Source organism: Vipera ursinii (assembly GCF_947247035.1).
Source record: "Vipera ursinii genome assembly, chromosome: 1".
Classification (NCBI taxonomy): Eukaryota; Metazoa; Chordata; class Lepidosauria; order Squamata; family Viperidae; genus Vipera; species Vipera ursinii.
In genome coordinates, this window is record NC_139512.1 from 198,291,726 (window position 1) to 198,312,054 (window position 20,329).

At 35.4% G+C, this 20,329-nt stretch overlaps 1 protein-coding gene across 2 annotated transcripts in view; it reads right to left on the reverse strand.

The window, feature by feature from the left end:
- Nucleotides 1-236: 236 nt before the first annotated feature.
- The window catches only part of PPP3R1 (protein phosphatase 3 regulatory subunit B, alpha), a 42,059-nt gene continuing 21,966 nt past the window's right edge, over nucleotides 237-20,329 (reverse strand). For both annotated transcript variants that reach the window (XM_083369956.1, XM_083369957.1), the window contains 5 exons: nucleotides 9,884-9,923; nucleotides 5,354-5,530; nucleotides 3,631-3,690; nucleotides 2,667-2,851; nucleotides 237-2,292 (listed from right to left, as the gene is read on the reverse strand). In XM_083369956.1, coding sequence (XP_083226082.1) covers nucleotides 2,245-2,292; nucleotides 2,667-2,851; nucleotides 3,631-3,690; nucleotides 5,354-5,530; nucleotides 9,884-9,923 — 510 coding nt within the window. In that variant the 3' untranslated portion in view covers nucleotides 237-2,244. The remainder of the gene's footprint in view (nucleotides 2,293-2,666; nucleotides 2,852-3,630; nucleotides 3,691-5,353; nucleotides 5,531-9,883; nucleotides 9,924-20,329) is intronic.

Below are 20,329 nucleotides of genomic sequence, written 5' to 3' on the forward strand. Positions count from 1 at the left end.
TGGATCTAATGGTTCCTATTCACTAATACAGCATAGTTAGCATGTCAAAGAAAAATTAATTTGGGAATTGGTTATCCCTATAAACATTAAATCTGATGCTACCTGCTGTTAAATGATCTGTCACTGAAAAAAAGGGCAAATATTGTTACAGGTATTTAATTACCAGCATCAAATAATTTTGGTACAATCAGATCTGAAATTCAGAAAAAAAAAATTCAAGTTTTAACACCATGCAGTAAAGTTCATAAAGTTTATTTTTATTCATACATTATTAAGGTTCCTATAGTTCCAACAATGTATGATATAGCATGCAGAGGAAAAATCTAAACATTCAACATAACCCATTTTTTGCACACAAACTAAAAAAAAGCTCATTCCCCCAGTACGAAAGTAACATTAGCACTATTTTCTATTATGCCAGCAAGGGTATGCACAAGCAATTAAGAAATAGAAAGCAATTGCTAAAATATTTGTAACAAATATTTATGTACAAAAAAATTCACAAAAGACTAGTTCCCCCTGAAGCAGAGCACATGGCAGTTGACAATGGAACAAATACAACCACTGGCTGGGATTATAATCCACATACTGATCCAGAGGAAGAAAGATACATGTAGTGGAGATTTTCTGTTTTAACATTTACCAAATGTTTGGCAACATTATCTTTTTTTAAAATTATGCAAATCATGTAAACGAGGAACATTTCAAATCGATCTACATGCAAAACTTCATGTCATGCAAGGACACCAAGCACCTGGATTTCTCTCTCACAGACAGAGCCCATGATGTGCAGCACTCAATTGAAGGAACAGCTATGGCTGGCTGGGAGGCAACTGATTTTAAGTTTGAGCAACCTGCCTTTCCACTGCGGATTATAAAACGTTTCAAATAGAAAAATTGCTAGAGGAAAGGGCGTACTATCCTAAAAATCTTAACAATTTTTTTCTAGCCAATAGTACCATTGCAGAAAAAGAATGATATAAAGTTGTATAACATGCCTTGCTACTTTTATATCACACATATAAAGTTACTGTCAATTACAAGTCATGATAAAAACAAATTTAGAAAAAAGAATTCTCCAGCTGACGATCAGGAGGTTAAAAAAAAAAGATAATGTGAACCTTACCTCTTTCCCTATGGCAAAGGTTAATGTTTTTCCTGTAATAAACCTATATACACATATATAAAATATTACCAGGCTTTATGCAACTTATGCAACTTAAATGAGTATATTAAACTATATAGTTGGAAGATATTTTAATGGCATGAGAGGTTTTGTAATCTCACTGCAGAAAGTATCCTAGGAAATTAATCCTAATTCTTAATTAAGATTAGTACTGAAAAACAAGTGTCTTTACAACTGTTTTATCTATACTTAATGGAGAAGAGCCAATGTTCACTAGGTTTATTTTATGCAATTGTGTTCATTTATTAAGTGAAAAAATGAAATAAGCATCTTTTTGCATATACAACCTAGTTCTTGGCAATTAAATTTTTATAACATGCCTTGCTATTTTAATACCCATAAATAGTATGTGTACATATATGTACATGCATATACTATTAAATAGTGTACATATATACACAAACTAACCTACATTCCTGTCATACAAAAATGTAATTAAGATAAATTAACAGGAAATGATGCTATTCAGCCAGCCAATATATAAACATCTGAAACAGTCACAGGAAAAAGTTGACCTAACATCCATTAAAACATTATATTCTTCTAAAGTATGCCTGCATGTATGTATCTGTGTGACATAAAAGTAAAGATGTATATCTATATGTGTTGAACTATATAATAATCTGCTTGGCACTTTTGTACTCTAGTTTTATGCCTAAATCAAGTATATTAAATTAAAGCTTGCCTAACTACTAAATAGAAAGCACAACATATATATCTATATATAAATACACACACACATATATATAGATAGATATTTTCTTGTTATAAAAGTTGAGAAAAATAAATTAAAAAGCCAACCCCCTTCCCTTTCTCCACCACACTGATATGCTCTTTCCATTTTGCTGTCCTTCAGACTTTTAAAGTGCTACACTTGCGTTATTGAGAGAATGAAAGTTCAACAACACTTAGTTGGCTTCATGAGGCTCATGTTGGAAAATATGGTTTCACAGAGAAAAATACTTCCATTTAAATACACAGAGAGCATTGCTGGACGTCTTGAGCAGATCTTCAGAGATGGAGAAGAAAGCAAAAGTGTTGGGTAGTATCATAAAGAGTCACACATCTACCACCATCTTTTTGTGAATATCTAGGCCTCCTACAACCTGAAATATTGATTAAAAAATACTGTGAGAATTAAAAAGACATGAAACAACAATAGGTAGGACAAGAATAATTGGATTTAAAATATTAGTAATAAATATGTTGGTTCATACATTAGATAAAATTGATGTAATTGGCCTAGAATCCAATTATAGTTCTTCCTAACCAGCCTGATTATTTTGAACTAGGTGGGTGTTGAATTTTTTTTTAAAAAAATACTTCTACTTATGATTGTTATGAAGCACACACTGAAATCGTTATAATGACACATATAAGAGAACTGTCAAAGGTGAAATAACAAAAACATTAGTTGCTGAATAAACTGTAATGGATATATGAAAATATTAATTGCAATGATGGGGAAAAATACACTTACAGCACAGAATTCTTCAAAGGATATTCTTCCATCACCATCTTTATCTGCATTTATTATGGTTTTGTCTACAATTTGCTGCAACTGGGTATCTTTGAGATTGTTCCCAACCATCATTTTCAAAACCTGGAAAAGCTCCCCATTGGAAATATAACCATCTTTGTCCATGTCATAGATGCGAAAAGCAACTGCCAAGAAAAAAGAAAAATGCAATTCTGAGTAAGACTTTCTGAGAGACTGGGAAAGCTGAGGGTGAGGCTTTTGAATGTCTTGTTTTAACAGAAACAATTCAATGCAGCTACTAAGAGATTATGGAAAAAGTTTTCAAAGAGATTGTGCCTTAGTGAATCAGTGTAACTCAAGGCTTGGAAATTCTTACAATTGAAGGAAAATTAAAGAAATTTCTCCTTAAATTCTAGGTTGCTGAAACTAAGTCAGTAAGAGTCAGTAATCTCATTTAATCTTCTAAGGACTAGTTATGAAAAGTCTGACATCACTATACAAATAACCAATGACTACTTTATTTTATATTTTGTTATATAAATCCCTACTTCTATGGGATTTATATAAACTATGATGTAATTTGCATTATCTTAAACATACTGTTGTATATCTTCTCAAATTCTCATTGCTAAAATTCAGCAAGAATAGTTACGTCTATGTAACTGTATAATTTCCAGCTACATGTTATTGCTAAGGAAGAGTTAAAAATCAATATCTCATTGTTCAAAGTATCAAAAGGAAAAGGGGGATGGAGAAGTATTAGAATAGCCATTTTTATGTAAAAGCCATTTACTTTATCTCAGAAATATGAAAATCATGTTGATGAATCTTCCAACTGTTATCTAGCCCAAGGTACATTAAAAGTTAAAATGGCTTATGAAGTAAGATTAAGTGAGGAAGAAGAGAAAAACAACTTTTTAATAAAACATAGTAGCTTGTAATTAACACAACATAATATACTTACACCTCAACTTCTGCTCTTTGTCACCTTTGACACTGAACTGGGAGACTCCTTCTATAAATTCTACAGAATACAGGTATAACGAGAATTTAGAAAATATTTTATATATCCCAAACTTTGGAAAATACTCTCAAATTTTCTTCCATAACAATCTTAAAAGCAGTAATTTTTAATTATTGTTTTTATGACCCCGAGTTAGGTACTATGTACTTCAATTTTCTTATTTGACAAGATCTTGTGACTCTCCAAAGACACATAAAAATGCAGCTTTTAAAGATAATCATTGACTTACAACTATTTGTTCAGCAACTGTTTGAAATTACAATGTTGGTGGACCAAGGTACTTATATCCCATGCGCAAAGTTACAATCACTGCAGCACCTCCTGTGGTCATGTGGTACCAATTCAGGTCCTTGGCAGTCCACCTGCACTTAGAACCACAGGGATGCTGCAGCTCCTTCTACCTGCCTATCTCATCACTCATTTGGCCCGAGAAGACAAACAAGGCTGCTATGGCCTGAAAGATTCACTATCCATCTGGCCTATTAGCTCAAGCAAAGCCTTCCTGGGTCTGGGCAGCTTTGCTTGTGCTGACAGGCTGAAAGGGGATGAGGCTTTCCAGACGTGGCCAGCTTTGCTTGGGTTGATGCCTGAGTGAGCAGCTAAGGCTGCCAAGGGCAGCTCTGGTCAATTGCCATACTACAACACTCTGCCCAAGGTGCAGGTATAATTATTGCAACTGATGTTATTCCTCCCTGTAAGTGTTAAGGGGTCTTAGAACAATAAAACAGAACACTTTATTTTTCATCTCCCTACAGGTCTCCAAAATTCAAGAGTCAAGGAACTCTGTGTGGAGTCATCAATAGTTGAAAGGGAATGAATAGAAAAACATAATCTCTTTGCATTTTAATCATATCAAACATCCAAACATGCCCACTTGGTTATCATCTGCATTTTAAAAGCAAGTATCTAGAGCCAACCCAAATCAGCTATGGAGCCCAAAAATAGTGATCTAATTACTGACGGAAGATAAAAAAAAATATTTATTTATTTTATTGAATGTGGAAGCTTAAAATTCTGTTTCTTTAGGTTGACAGATTATTTAATTTTTTTAAATATGCTCCTAAACTATTTTTTTTAAAAAATACAGCCTGGGACTTTTGTTTATTTTACTTTTTGATAAGTTTTACTTTTCAAATTCTAAAGTACCGTGACTATCTCCAAGTTCACTTCGTTTCACACTAACCAAACTCAGCACTAAGACTTTTAATGGTTCTTCTGTAATCCTTGTGCCATTTGAAAAGGTATCAGGGATAAATAGGATTTTCAGCTGTGGAACAACTGTCCAAGAAACTAATTCCTAGATGGAGTTAACCTATGGTGATTAGAACTTTTAAAAACTGAATCAAATGAAATGTTTCCACTGAGGGAATTGCACTCGTGAGCAAGACAAACCATTTTTCCTTTTCCCAAACAGATATACAATTACGAAACTGTTAAATGCTTTCCAACATTTCAGAGAAACTATTTATGAATAGAAGCATTATGAATCCTTCCTAGCTCATAATACAAAACGTTTCTCAACTGGAAAGCTACATTATCACATAGAACGTGAATAACTGAAGTTTATAATTAACTTAGAAAAACTACAAAAATTCTATATCTTATCACGTTAGGCAAAACCTGACAGTTTGAATAAGTGTATAGCAAATTAAACTTTTCTTACCTTTGAAGTCTACTTCTCCATTTCCATCTGTATCAAATATATCTATTACTCGTTGTACCAAGGGATTCTGTTGTAACTCAGGCAAAGACATAAATTCTTCCACACTTAAAGAACCAGAGTTATCTAAATCAAGCTTCTTAAATCTCTTCCCCAATCGTTTAATCTCATCTGCATCAACTGGCAAAGGGGTAGGGGAAAGACAGAGAAATATGAAAACCTAAACTGAATATATAATAGTTATTCCTTGTAATACAATATCTTGTTCAGATCTAAAAATGACAACTATTTAAGAATGTGCATATCCCCTTACTCTTACACCCAAACAGCTTTAAATGTAATAAATTAATATGGATTACCTTTCACAGGACAGGACATTGCACACCTTACTTTAGAGCTCTGTATAACCTAATATATGCTGACTCAAGTGTGCAAAGGACTAACAGTGCTTAGTTAACTTCAGCCTCATGTTTACAAGCATCTGTCAGGTACAAATCTCCTTTTAATTATCTAACCCACGTCAGTTATCTTTTAAATAGGAGGGAATGAGAGTGAGGTCAGTTACAATCCATAAAAAATGAGTTTATTTCTATTTTTAGTTTTAACTCCTTATGAAACTGAACTGGTGTTGATCAAATATTAAATTTATAACACAATTAAGAAATTATCAAAGGATTAGATGCCATTCTCTTTAACTGTCTATTGAATGATCAAATATTCTTTATTTAAAAAAATAAAATTTTGCCAAATATTTTTTGGCTGAAATGTATATTGTTTCATTCTATAATATTCTAGAATATAAGCCTGGATGTTTTCTTTGAGGAAAAATTAACATTAGAATGAAATGGAATGTTGCATCATTTTCTTTGTATCCAACAACAGTAAAAAAAAAAGATAGCCACACCATATGTCATTTTACAAGTAGCAGAATAAGCTGAACAAGTAACAGAAAGTATGTGAGGTGTGTAGTTCTACATATTCCTTGAATACACTTGAAACTGACCTGTAAATGTTAAGGAATTTTCCTATAGACTGAAGGAATTATACCTAACATTGGTTAGTAGATGAATATCAGCTAATGACTGAACTCTAGTCACATAATTGATTGCTTCTACATCACATCACACCATCCCAACATTACAGGAAAAAGAAAAAGGTCTATTTCATTATATTAGATGAAGTCCATAGTAACCCAGCTATTAGGTAAACCAACTGAAAATATTTTTTTCCATTGACTTCAAAAACCACCAGAAATACTGTCAAAGTTTTATATACCACTTACAAAACATATGTGTCTGTGTGCATACACATACACACTCGCTATATATTATAGATTACTGAAATAATAAAATGTGCTTTGTAAGTTTTAGCCAATTCTTGATGTAATGGAAGCACTTTCAGAAGACTGCATGCCTATGTTATAAAGTACAGATAGTCTTCAAATTACAACTACAACTGGGACTGGAATTTTAGTTAAGCAAAATGATTGTTAAGTGAAATATCCGGCGCTTCACTTAACAACCAGAATCCTGGCACTCCCAGTTCCAATAGTTAACTAATTGCTCAGGTCATTAAATGGATAGAGTCCCATGTGCTTCGGGGGGGGGGGGGGGAGAAGGAAAGCCCTGGCGGACTCCACTTAGGCACCACATTCTTCTTTGCCAAAATCCAAGCAGGACTTTCAGATTTTAAGGACCATATAGCACCCTTTCTGAGGCCATTGTTAATTTGAACTGTTAAGTAAATAGTCATAAGTTGAGGACTACCTGTATAGCAAATTGGAGGACAATTAAAAGTAACATTCTTTTTTCTATGTCACTAGCAATCTTGATCAAATCTTTGCAAACTATTAAGTATCCATTGGATTATGAACGAGATACAAATTAGTAATTTCTATTCAAAACTCAGTTTGGGTATGAATGTAATAGTGCTCTGTATTTACGTAATACAGTTTAGAGTATATATTAGCATCTTACAAGGTGCATTTTCTTCCTCCAAAAGGTGGCATAATAAAGTAAAACATTTTCTGTGAAGATGACAATATAGGTCTGGTCAAAAGTATGATTATATTAATTACTTTGAAAAATAAGAGTTCTAATCTAATTGTTTAACAGCCTTCTGGAAAGGTGAAAAGCTGTGTTGTGTGTTATTCCAATTTGGGAGCAAAAAGAACCAGAACCCTATTAAGACTATCAACATTTGTGCAAAACAAATGTAAATTCATACTAAAAGTAGTATCAATTTTCAAATATCATGCACTGAGATTCAATCCATTAATATTCATATTATTGAAAGATCTAAGCTAGTGGAACATCCAGTAACTGTTGAATATATACTTACCAGTCCTGAAAGCATGGTGTTCTTCCAATATGATTTCAGGGACAGCATATACATAACAAAATCTTAATTCTAGTGTACAATTAGAATTGACAATGCTACAAAAAAGTCTTTAGAAATTTTTTTGAGTGCAATATTGTAAAGATAATTTTAGCATACTGAGAACAAAATCAAAACACTTAGAACTTGGGGGTTCTCTTAATGATAAAGTAGAAAGTTCCTAATCCATTTGGTTCATTCTGGGGAGAGCATAACCAAATGACTAGGTGAAATTGTTCCTGCAAGGCCTCTTTTCAGTTACCAATCCCTAACAGTTTTGAGGAGTGTTGGGAGATAAAGCAAGTGAAAAGTCAGTTTGACCAAGCAACCATTCAAATAGGTTTTGGGCTTTCATAGTACTGTAGTGATAAATACAACTACTAGAGTCTGCTGTATCTGCAGAATCTAATCTAATCTAATCTAATCTAATCTAATCTAATCTAATCTAATCTAATCTGTAACATTTTTAGTGATGGGACTACCTAGATGATTTTGCTGATTTCGTTGCAAATGATGTCACTTCCATTAGCTCAAATCCAACTATCAACTGGATAGAACCATATGAGATAAGTAGAATAAATTATTTAATTCATTCATGAAATTACACGTCGTTATGACTTTGGATTCTTTATAAAATGAAATGGCAATCCCATGATTGTGGTTCGCTGCAATATCATAATTGTGACTTGGGCATTTATGTGGAATACATACCTGTATTTCATGTGGAGTGTTTTTTTTTTAAGATAACCCAGAAGTTTAAATGGGTAGAAAATCTGGCGTCCAGGAAGTTAACAGAGAAAATGTGTCACTCTATATTGTAATTACTACCTTAGTTGCCAGTAAAATTTTGGGCAGGATTCAAAGCACTGGTTATTACCTATAAAGCCCTGCTTGGTGTGGTTCCAGGAGGCTATAAGATACCATCTTATCAAGCATGGTTCTGCCTGTCCAGTAAGACACTTCATCATATGTCCATCAGAAGAGGATTGTGGATTTTGAGGTAGATCTTTTCCATGATGTTCTCCTTCTTATGGAATATTTTGCCCTGATATGTTTTTAAATTTCAGCATTTAAGAAGGCAACAAAAACCGTAAGTTTTAAATATGGATTTACTGTCTTGTATTTTTCTTTGGGCATCTTTATAGTGAAGGGAATGGTTTTGTTTTATTGTTATTATTTTGTACATACTCCAAGTCTTCAGAGAACACAGAATTGCAATTGTACATCTGTTAGTTAAAGAAGTTCAAAGGGACTGAGAATAAATTGTCATGGTTTGTTGAAACTAATTGTCATCTTTTGTTGAAACTAATTTAAATCATTCACTTTGTGCATAACTTTTGGGAAGAAAGATTAATGACACTTTTTATTCATAACTAATCCTCCCATCCTTTCTTTTTCAACTCCCAGGCAATATTTCAATGAATCCCTCAATATCTTAGGAGTAGCTTTGCAAGGTACTGATACAAGAATACAACAGAACACCATAAAGATATTTTGTATATACAAATTCAGTTTAGCTGAATTCCATATACTACATTGTTATATTAAATTATAATTAAAGTTGAATTACTTCCAAGAATTATAATTGGCCTTCCTCCTTGTTTTAAAGATGGTAATGAGAGACAGTTTGGTCTATTGGTTTAGACACCAGGAGACTGAATTCTAGTCCTGCTTAAGGCACAAAACCCTGGCTGGATGACTTTGGGCCAGTCCTCTCTCCCAGCCCAACTCACATCACTGGTTTGTTGTTGTAGGGAAACTAGGAGGAGGAAAGTATATTGTGCAAATTATTTATAAAAATAATTAAGATGGGATACCAATAAATAGACAAAATTTAAGTTTAAAGAATAAGTGTTTTAAAAATATTTATATTGCCAACATTTAATCCACTGGTTTTTATCCTTTGAAGGTTCAAATCAAATACTACTAATATATTGACCAGTTATCTTAAAAACAGATACTATTCAATGGTGGCTCATTCTCAATTAGCTGAAGCAATTTATTCTTGTTGTATGGTGAGAAATAAACCAGCAAAGAACTGTTCTTGCCTTTTTATTATAAACTTGAACTATCTATTCTCTTCTATACTGAGAAGAGTATTTCTCAGGATAACAGCTGCACTTTTGTTACAAGCAGTCTAAGTAAAGTTGAACTTACAGTGCGAACACATTTCCAGTGGGTAGCTTGCTTCATTTCCCTGAAATGAGAAAAAAAAATGTTTTTAAAAAGGCAGTTTAGCAGAGAGAAGCCAATGGAATACAACAAATAACTGCAGTGGGCAACAGCACAATCAAAAACCATGGCTGCTTTAAAGAGATGGAAACCAGTATAATAGTATAACACTTATACACACCAGAGCTCAATAACCCAATTACGCAGCTCTTCTGGTATGACTGCCTCTAATTTTGATGACCTTCATCCAATAGATATCTAAGAATCATTTTCTTTCATTACATTTTTAGAACCAGACCTTTAATTCTCATACCTTTTTTTTCTTTACAGTTAAGTGGTACTGATGTAATGCTAAGACTTGTCCTAACTTGCAATAAACTGAATTTATCCTAAATCAGCAGAAGGTACATCAGGAAATATATTTTTTTTAAAAGAGCCATTGCTGATTGTAGCTCCCTAACATTTTATCATCTTCATCTTTGTACTTTTGTCTTTGTCATGGGATAGTTTAATTCAGCATACATTTGTGAATTAATGTTTTCCCTTTTTCTGTATATCCTGTGGATATGGATTATTGCTTTTTGGAGCTGATTAATTAATTAATTTTTAATTAATTAATGGACTTATATGCCACCCTATCTCCCGAAGGACTCAGGGCGGCTAACAACAATAAAATACAGAATACAAATATTTTAAAAAAAAAAAAAACTATCACAAAGCCCCACTAAAACCAATAAAACATTAAAAACATAATTAAAAGCCCTTATCATCAGTCCAGGTCAGCCTGTTGGAAAAGGTATGTCTTGAAGTCACGATGAAAGGACCGGAGATCTGGGGCCATCCGGAGCTCCCGGGGGAGCTGATTCCACAAGGCAGGTGCCCCCACAGAGAAGGCCCTCCCCCTGGGGGTCACCAGCCGACATTGTCTGGCAGACGGCACCCTGAGGAGGCCCTCTCTGTGTGAGAGCACAGGGCGATGGGGAGTCGTTCCTGGCAGCAGATGGTCCTGCAAGTAACCTGGGTCTAAGCCATGTAGGGCTTTATAGGTAAGAACCAGCACCTTTTACCCTAAATAAAGACCATATGTCTAAAAGAAATCATTAATCTCCAAATTCCTATGACTTGGTTCTAAAATATAACTGCACAGAAATTAATATATCCATAAATATACATGCTGCGCACACACTTAAATTGATTTTCTTTTTGACAAATGTACATTTCAATATAAGTAGATATTTTTCTGACTACCACTGTTTTTAGTTGAAGATTATGAAGTCAGGGCTGAAAGGCTAAGAGAAAGAGCAACAGTTTTCAGCTACTGTATATGTACTAAATACATATTTGAAAAAACTAAATCAATGCAGTTGAGATATTCTGTCAAGTGAGAGCAGTGCAAAAAAGTTAAAAATTTGAGGAACACTGTTTATTTTTCTTCTTTGATTTCTATGCATGTGAATCATTTATACTGTTGATAAAGATTAACCCTAGTATTTTATTCTAAGATGTGGCCATCTCACCTGAATTATTAAACTTTTTTATACAAATTTTATTGATTTTCTGATATTACATTCACATAGAGCCTTGGTGGAGCAGTGGGCTAATGCCTCCTTAAGTAACACCAGCTGCCTGCAATTAGTGCAGGTTCGCATCCCACCAGGCTCATGGTTGACTCAGCCTTCCATCCTTCCGAGGTATGTAAAATGAGGACCCAGATTGTTGGGGGCAATTAAGCTGACTTTGTAATAATTCCGCTTTGGGGGTGTGTGAAAGCCCTAACAAGCAGGCATATACATAGAATGAAGGCTACTGCTAAGCTTGTAAGCCGCCCTTAGTCTTCGGAGAAGGGCGGGATATAAATGGCATTAAAATAAATAAATAAAAATAAATATTTGAAAAGCAACGTGGTGGCTGGGTAGTAGTAATTCAATTACATACAGATATCATTAGTACAGATTTCAAATTGCTACCATAAAATTTCCTCTTTTTCCCTTATATATACTGTCTATTTGTAAATTAAAAGACAAGTTTTATCCTATCCATCACATAGAAAATAACTTTTACATTTATCCATAGTTTTTATTTTACACATATTCTAATTCATATTCTACACATACAATCTTTTTTAGACAATGACCTAATAGATTTTTCAATTTTAATTCCCACTAACATTTAGATTTAACATTTCATATTTATCATTCCCAAGATTTTTAGTATACTCCCAATTCCATTTATCATCATTCCTCACAAAATCTAATATTCAAAATACACATCCCATTTAACTTCTCACCCTCTATGTCAACAAGGATGCTAATTTTCAGTTTTTGTTTTTTATTTCAATATTTAATGCTTCCTCTCTTCCTCTTTATATCTGCTATCTCTTGCTTAAACTGATAATATTCATTTTTAACATTCCATATAGACCTATTACTTTCAACAATACGTTTTTAGCTTATCTCGTTATTCACCTTTACATGACCTTTATGCACAAATCAATATTCAAATTAGCTATTAGTATTTATACTGCTAAATTTTAATTTTAATGACCAAAATTTTTTCTTCATCTCAGTTCATAATAATGTCTTGTGTTCAACATACACATCTTATCGATTTAAGTACATTCTGTTTCAGATTTCAATAAGATGGTCTAAACTCCATTCTTCTTGAGTCTTATTCTAGCTTTTTTCCTTTGCCAAATCATCTTCTATGTCCTTGTTTTTGGGTCATCGAACCAATCTTCTTATAATATCATGTATATTAATTGATATTGGCAAAACCATCCAATCGCCATCTTTTTGAGAGGACTTGTAGGTCTAGTGGGTTGTCTCTTTATTCTTCCATATTGATGTTGTTATTCTGAATTGTCTTCTTATCCAACCGTTCTTTTTCTAGATCCTCTAGTTCCTTCTGAGTTGTATAAGAAACCTTTTCCTTTTTCCAGGTTGTCAATGTCTTTTCTGGATTTTCAAATATCAATATTTGTTTAATAGTACAGTTGCAAGAAAAAGTATGTGAACCCTTTGGGATTACGTGGAGTTTTGCATGAATTGGCCATAAAATGCATTCTAAACGTCATGTAAGTCACAACAATAGAAAAACACAGTCTGCTTAAAATACTACACAAGCATTAGCTGTTGTCATGTTTTAATTGAACATAAGATGGAAACATTCACAGTGCAGGGTGGAAAAAGTATGTGAACCCCTAGCCTAATGACTTCTCCAAGAGCTAATTGGAGCCAGGAGTGAGCCAACCTTGTCTCCAATCAGTGTGATGATATTGGATGTGTTGCTGACAGCCGTCCTGCCCTTTAAAAACACATTTTCCACCAGGCAACTCTTAAAGCAGTGCAAAAGAGACTGGGTGAGATCTACCTCTTTTACACCCTAATTACTTTCTGTACCTCCTTAAGCTGCTAAGCATTTTCCCCCTGTGGTGAGGGAAGGGGGATTTCAGCCCTCTCTCCAGAAAGAGAGGCGACTAAATATCCAGGGGCATTTTAAATGTTGAAAAAGTAACTGAATTATTAAACTTAAAGCACTATTTTTTTACTCTTAAAACATAAAAGAAGGTTTAAACCAATCTTCAGAAGTCTGGAGTAGAATGTCTATGAAGATTCTCAATCATCCGGGTCATGACTGTCCCAAAGGTGCTGTTCAAATGGCAACTGGACTTCATTTTTTTCCTTGAAAACATTTTGCTTCTCATTCAAGAAGCTTCTTCAGTGTGGTGTAAAATAGTTACACATAATATACCATGTCCACTATTTTTTTAACTAAACTTCTCTGACCCACTTCCCATATTTTTAAAAACAGCAATAATCAGTAACATTTAGCTATATTTTCTTTGTATAACTGGCCTGTGTTTGTGTGTGTGTGTGTGTGTGTGTGTGTGTATGTGTGTGTGTGTAAGTATGTGTGAGTGTATAATTTGGGGTTAACAGTAACTTAACACTGCTGGCTTTTCATCTGAGAAACCTATTTTTTTCACTATTCATCTTCTATCAAATATATATCTTTCCAGATTAATCTATGTAGAAAATATTATTTTTGTCAGAAAACCCTAATTAAGATTTTTTTGAGGAAACATTAACAAGAAAATGTTCTTCTGCAGTGAAATTTTCCCTAATCTGATATTGAAAATTTATTAAGGTAACCGAAAGCAGATAACAGAAAGAAAGTCTTCAGCTGACAGTCACTTAACCTGTGAAGCAGCTGTTTATGACTCATTAACTATTTATAGTCACATACAGGAATCAACTTAAGTCTTGGCTATAACGTACAGATCTAACCTAGCAGCAGACGGAAGAAACAGAAAAAGCAGAATTTAAACGACTGATAAGTTTTAAAGACAAATGTCACAATTAACAAGGTAACGCATGACTTTTACCCCAAATTAAACAATTACTTGCTTCAAGAATTGAGGCCGAACATTCTTAAATAACCCCTTCATGGATTACTGCCTTGTCGTGGTGAAGGGGCTTGCGTAATTCAATGAAGCTATGAGCTATGCCGTGCAAGGCCACCCAAGACAGACAGGTCATAGCAGAGTTCTGACAAAATGTGATCCACTGGAGAAGGAAATGGAAACCCACTCCAATATCTTTGCCATGAAAACCCCATGGACAGTACCAAAAGGCAAAAAGATATGACACTGGAAGATGAGCCCCTCAGGTCGGAAAGCGTCCAATATGCTACTGGGGAATAGCAGAGGGCTAGTACTAGTAGTAGGGGACGCGGTGGCTCAGTAGGTTAGGACACTGAATTTGTCGATCAGAAGGTCGGCAGTTTGGCGGGTCAAATCCCGAGTGCCGCGTAGCAGAGTGAGCGCCTGTTACTCGTCCCAGCTTCTGCCAACCTAGCAGTTCGAAAGCACGTAAAAATGCAAGTAGAAAAATAGGGACCACTACGGTGGGAAGGTAACAGCATTCCGGGCGCCTTTGGCATCTAGTCATGCCGGCCACATGACCACAGAGACGTCCTCGGACAAGCGCAGGCTCTTCAGCTTTGAAACGGAGATCAGTACTGATCCCTAGAGTCGGAAACGACTAGCACGACGCATGTGCGGGGGAACCTTTACCTTTACCTTTTTAGTACTAGTAGTGCCAGAAAGAATGAAGCGACTAGGTCAAAACCGAAAGGACGCTCAGCTGTGGATGTATCTGGTGGTGAAAGGAAAGTCCGATGCTGTAAAGATTTTTTCTCCATAGGAACCTGGAATGTAAGATCCATGAATCAAGGAAAGCTGGACGTGGTCAAACAAGAGATGACAAGACTGAACATCGACATCTTAGGAATCAGCGAAGTAAAATGGACAGGAATGGGTGAATTTAATTCAGATAACCATCAGGTATACTACTGCGGGCAAGAATCCCTCAGAAGAAATGGAGTAGCCTTCATAGTCAATAAAAGAGTAGGAAAAGCAATATTGGGATACAATCCCCAAAATGACAGAATGATCTCAGTTCGAATCCAAGGCAAACCATTCAATATCACAGTAATTCAAGTCTATGCCCCAACCACCGGTGCTGAAGAGGATGAAATTGACCGGTTCTATGAAGCCCTACAGCATCTTATAGAACTAACACCAAAAAATGATGTCCTTAACATCATGGGGGATTGGAATGCTAAAGTAGGAAGCCAAAAGATAACCAGAATAACAGACAAGTTTGGCCTTGGAGTACAAAATGAAACAGGGCACAGACTGATAGAATTTTGTCAAGAGAATACGATGGTGATAGCAAACACTCTTTTCCAGCAACCCAAGAGACGGCTCTACACATGGACATCATCAGACGGTCAACACAGAAATCAGATTGACTATGTGCTCTGCAGCCAAAGATGGAGAAGCTCTATACAGTCAGTAAAAACAAGACCAGGAGCTGACTGTGGCTCAGACCATGAGCTTCTCGTTGCCAAGTTTAGGCTTAAACTGAAGAAAGTAGGGAAAAGCACTAGGCCACTCAGGTATGAACTAAATCATATCCCTGATGAATATACAGTAGAGGTGACAAATAGATTTAAGGAATTAGATCTGATATACAGAGTGCCTGAAGAACTATGGATGGAGGTTCGCAACATTGTACAAGAGGTAGCAACTAAAACCATCCCAAAGAAAAAGAAATGCAAGAAAACAAAATGGCTGTCTGAGGAAGCTTTGCAAATAGCTGAGGAAAGGAAGGAAGCGAAAGGCAAGGGAGAAAAAGAAAGATACGCCCAATTGAATGCAGAATTCCAGAGAATAACTAGAAAAGAATGCCTTCTTAAATGAACAGTGCAAAGAAATAGAAGAAAACAATAGAATAGGGAGAACCAGAGATCTCTTCAAGAAAATTGGAGAGATGAAGGGAACGTTTCATGCAAAAATGGGCATGATAAAGGACCAAAATGGCAGGGACCTAACAGAGGCAGAAGACATTGAGATGAAGTGGAAAAATTACACAGAACAACTATACAAGAACGAGCTTAACATCCCTGATAACCACGATAAGGTGGTCACTGACCTCGAGCCAGACATCCTAGAATGTGAAGTGAAGTGGGCCTTAGGAAAGCTGAGCAACAACAAAGCTAGTGGAGGTGACAGTATTCCAGCTGAGTTACTCAAAATCTTAAAAGACAATGCAGTAAAAGTGCTACATTCAATTTGCCAGCAAATTTGGAAAACTCAACAGTGGCCACAGGATTGGAAAAGATCAGTTTACATTCCAATTCCAAAAAAAGGCGGTGCCAAAGAATGTTCAAACTATCGCACCATTGCACTCATTTCACATGCTAGTAAAGTTATGCTTAAAATCCTACAAGCTAGACTCCAGCAGTATGTGGATCAAGAACTACCAGAAGTACAGGCAGGATTTCGAAGAGGCAGAGGAACTAGAGATCAAATTGCCAACATACGCTGGATCATGGAGAAAGCTAGGGAGTTGCAGAAAAGCATCTACTTCTGCTTCATTGACTATGCTAAACCATTTGATTGTGTGGATCACAACAAATTGTGGCAAGTTCTTAAAGAGATGGGAGTACCAGACGATCTTATTTGTCTCTTGAAAAACCTACATGCGCGTCAAGAAACAACAGTGAGAACTGGACACGGAACCACTGATTGATTCAAAATTGGGAAAGGAGTCTGGCAAGGCTGTATACTGTTGCCCTGCCTGTTTAACTTGTATGCAGAGCACATCATGAGAAAGGCAGGGCTAGATGAATCAAAAGTTGGAATTAAGATTGCCGGGAGAAATATCAACAACCTAAGATATGCAAATAATACCACTCTAATGGCAGAAAGTGAAGAGGAACTAAAGAGCCTCTTGCTGCGGGTGATGGAGAGTGCAAAAGTTGGGTTGAAACTTAACAGTAAGAAAACCAAGATCATGGCATCCAGCCCTCTCAATTCCTGGCAAATAGATGGGGAAGAAATGGAGGTCGTGACAGATTTTATTTTCCTGGGCTCCAAGATCACCGCAGATGGGGACTGCAGCCAAGAAATTAAAAGACGCTTGATCCTGGGGAGGAAAGCCATGGCAAATCTAGACAGCACACTAAAAAGCACAGGCATCACCATGCCAACAAAACTGCGTATAGTCAAGGCTATGGTCTTCCCAGTTGCAATGTATGGCTGTGAAAGTTGGACCATAAGAAAAACTGAGCGCCAAAGAACTGAAGCCTTGGAACTATGGTGCTGGAGAAGACTCTTGCGGGTCCCTTGGACTGCAAGGCAATCAAACCGGTCAGTCCTAGAAGAGATCAACCCTGACTGCTCTTTAGAAGGCCAGATCCTGAAGCTAAAACTCAAATACTTTGGCCACCTAATGGGAAGGAAGGACTCACTGGAGAAGAGCCTAATGCTGGGAAAGATTGAGGGCAAGAGAAGAATGGGACGACAGACAACGAGGTGGCTGGATGGAATCACTGAAGCTGTAGGCGTGAGCTTAAATGGACTCCAGAAGATGGTAGAGGACAGGAAGGCCTGGAGGAACATTGTCCATGGGGTCGCGATGGGTCGGACACGACTTCGCAACTAACAACAACAACATTCTTAAATAATGTATCCTAAGAACTACTTCACAAGTATAAGATCAAACAAATGGGTAAAGATATTAACAGTTTGAAAATAATGAAAAGTCCATTGTCTATTGTGAAAAAGAGAAATTAAGGCCAGATGACACAATTCCATAAAAAAATCACTTTGTTCAACAAAGCGCTGCCTGAAACAGGTGAACAAGCAAAATAAAATTAAATTACTTTTACTGATACATGTGGCTCGAAGGATTTTTAGCTTTATCCAAGAGTATTGCAGAGTTGAAAGATATTGCTAAACCAGAATGGAGCACTGTTGTAGAATGAGGCAGCATTCCTTATGAAGCTGCATCCTTCCAGCTTAAAAAAAAAAGTATGTATGTGGGGTTCCTCAGGTAACCCAATCTCAACACCATGGAGAGCTCTAAAAGTGACAACCAGTATTTTTAATTGCACTCAGAAGCACACTGGCAACCAATGCGTCATTTACTACCCATGCAGGTGCTCTGTACCAGTTGAAGTTTCCAAATGCTCTTTAAGGGCAGCCCCATGTAGAACACATTTAGTAGTCACAAGGGCATGAGTGACAGCAAGCAGGACCTCCCTACCCAGAAAAGAGCACAAATGACACACAACTCAAAGATCTGCAATGTCAAAAACAGCAAAGTTAACAGCCTCAAGGAAACAGTAATTTAAATATATAAAAAACATTCTTTGAGGAAGCATGGAAATAATTACTTAATCTACAGCTGGGTGAAATATGCATGATTTTAACTTGTTCTGGGGCAATTAGGAGGAGGAAGATGTGTTGGATATGTTCACCACCTTATTTGTAAAAGTAATAAAAGTCAGGATACAAATAAAATTTTAAAAATAATTTTTGTAAAAATTTTTCTGAGAATTGGAACAATTATGTGCAGTGAAAAAAATGAAGGGATAAAAGGCCTAAACGATAATAACAAAAGGATGCTAGACATAAATTTTAAATATTCTTGTAATGTCCAGTAAAATAATTGAAATTAATTTCATTTTTTTTCATACTTGGTATCTTTCATGTTGACTATCAAAGTACTGTAAGACCTCAATTAAAATGCAGAAAATAAATCTGTGGAAACTACAAATTCCTTTGCTACTTATAGTAAATTCTGCTTATTAATTATGATTAGTAACTACCGGAACAAACAGCATTGAAGACATTGTAACTACCATTAGTCATAATTTTAGAATCATTCCACAAATAAATGGATTACTTTTACTCAAGGCAGGTCTGATTAAAATCAAATTGATTTAAATCCCTCCAAATGGAGATTGAGATTTCAGAAACCGCTAAGGAAGATTCTACTGAATCAACCTTTTAAATTAAAAGATATCTTTTTGTTGTTTAATAAGCAAGTATTTGTCTTGATGTTTTCCAGATTTTCATTTAAATATTGTATGGTTTTGTAATTTTATTTAAAATCAAAACATATAATATGAAATCATCAGGATCAAAACCAATTCCAGTCTAATTAACCATGGATGTTTGGAAAACATTTTCCTTATTAGAAAACCAGCACAACTAAGCTTTTATACTATCATCAAAAACAGATGCATTTCTTAACTTTTAAACATAAAAGCGACTTCAAAGCTTTTTTCATCCTTCCCCACTTTTTAACTTTTGTTCAATGAAAAATTAAGAAACTTGCATACTCTTTTTTCAATTTTCTTTGTCTTAATAAAGGTATTGCCCAACTTCAAATTTTGAATTTTAAAACGTGTGCTGCTGGTAGACTTATTACAGCCTTCGTTTTTGTCGTGAAATATTGTAAATTGTACTTTAAAACAAATGCTAACATACTTTGCCATTAAATAATCAAGCTCTAAATCAGTGTACAGCCATCCAGATGTTGCTGGTGAAAACTACGTATCAGCCCTTGGCACTAATCATGCCATATAGGAATTCTGTAAAAGTCAATTCAGTACAGTCCAAAACAATATTTTAAGAGACACATGTCTCAACTAAAATAATAAATAATTCATCAATTTTCCAGATACCGGTAGCCATTGACTTATGACCACAACTGAGCCCAAAATTTCTGTTGCTAAGTAAGACATTTGTTAAATGAATTTTATCCCATTTCTTGCCACAATTGTTAAGTGAATCACCACAGTTGTTAAGTTCGTAACACAGTTGTAAAGTGAATTTGGCTCCCCCATTGACTTTGGTTGACAGATGGTCATCACATGACCATGGGATACTGCAACTGTCATACATATATGAACCAGCTGCCAAACTTGCAAACTCTGATCATGTGACCATGGGGATGGTCGTAAGTGTGAAAAACAGTCATAAGTCATAACAACCTCAGATGGTCACTAAATGAACAGTTGTAAGTCAAGGACTACCTGTAGAACTATTATGCCAATTAACAGCCAAGACTACAG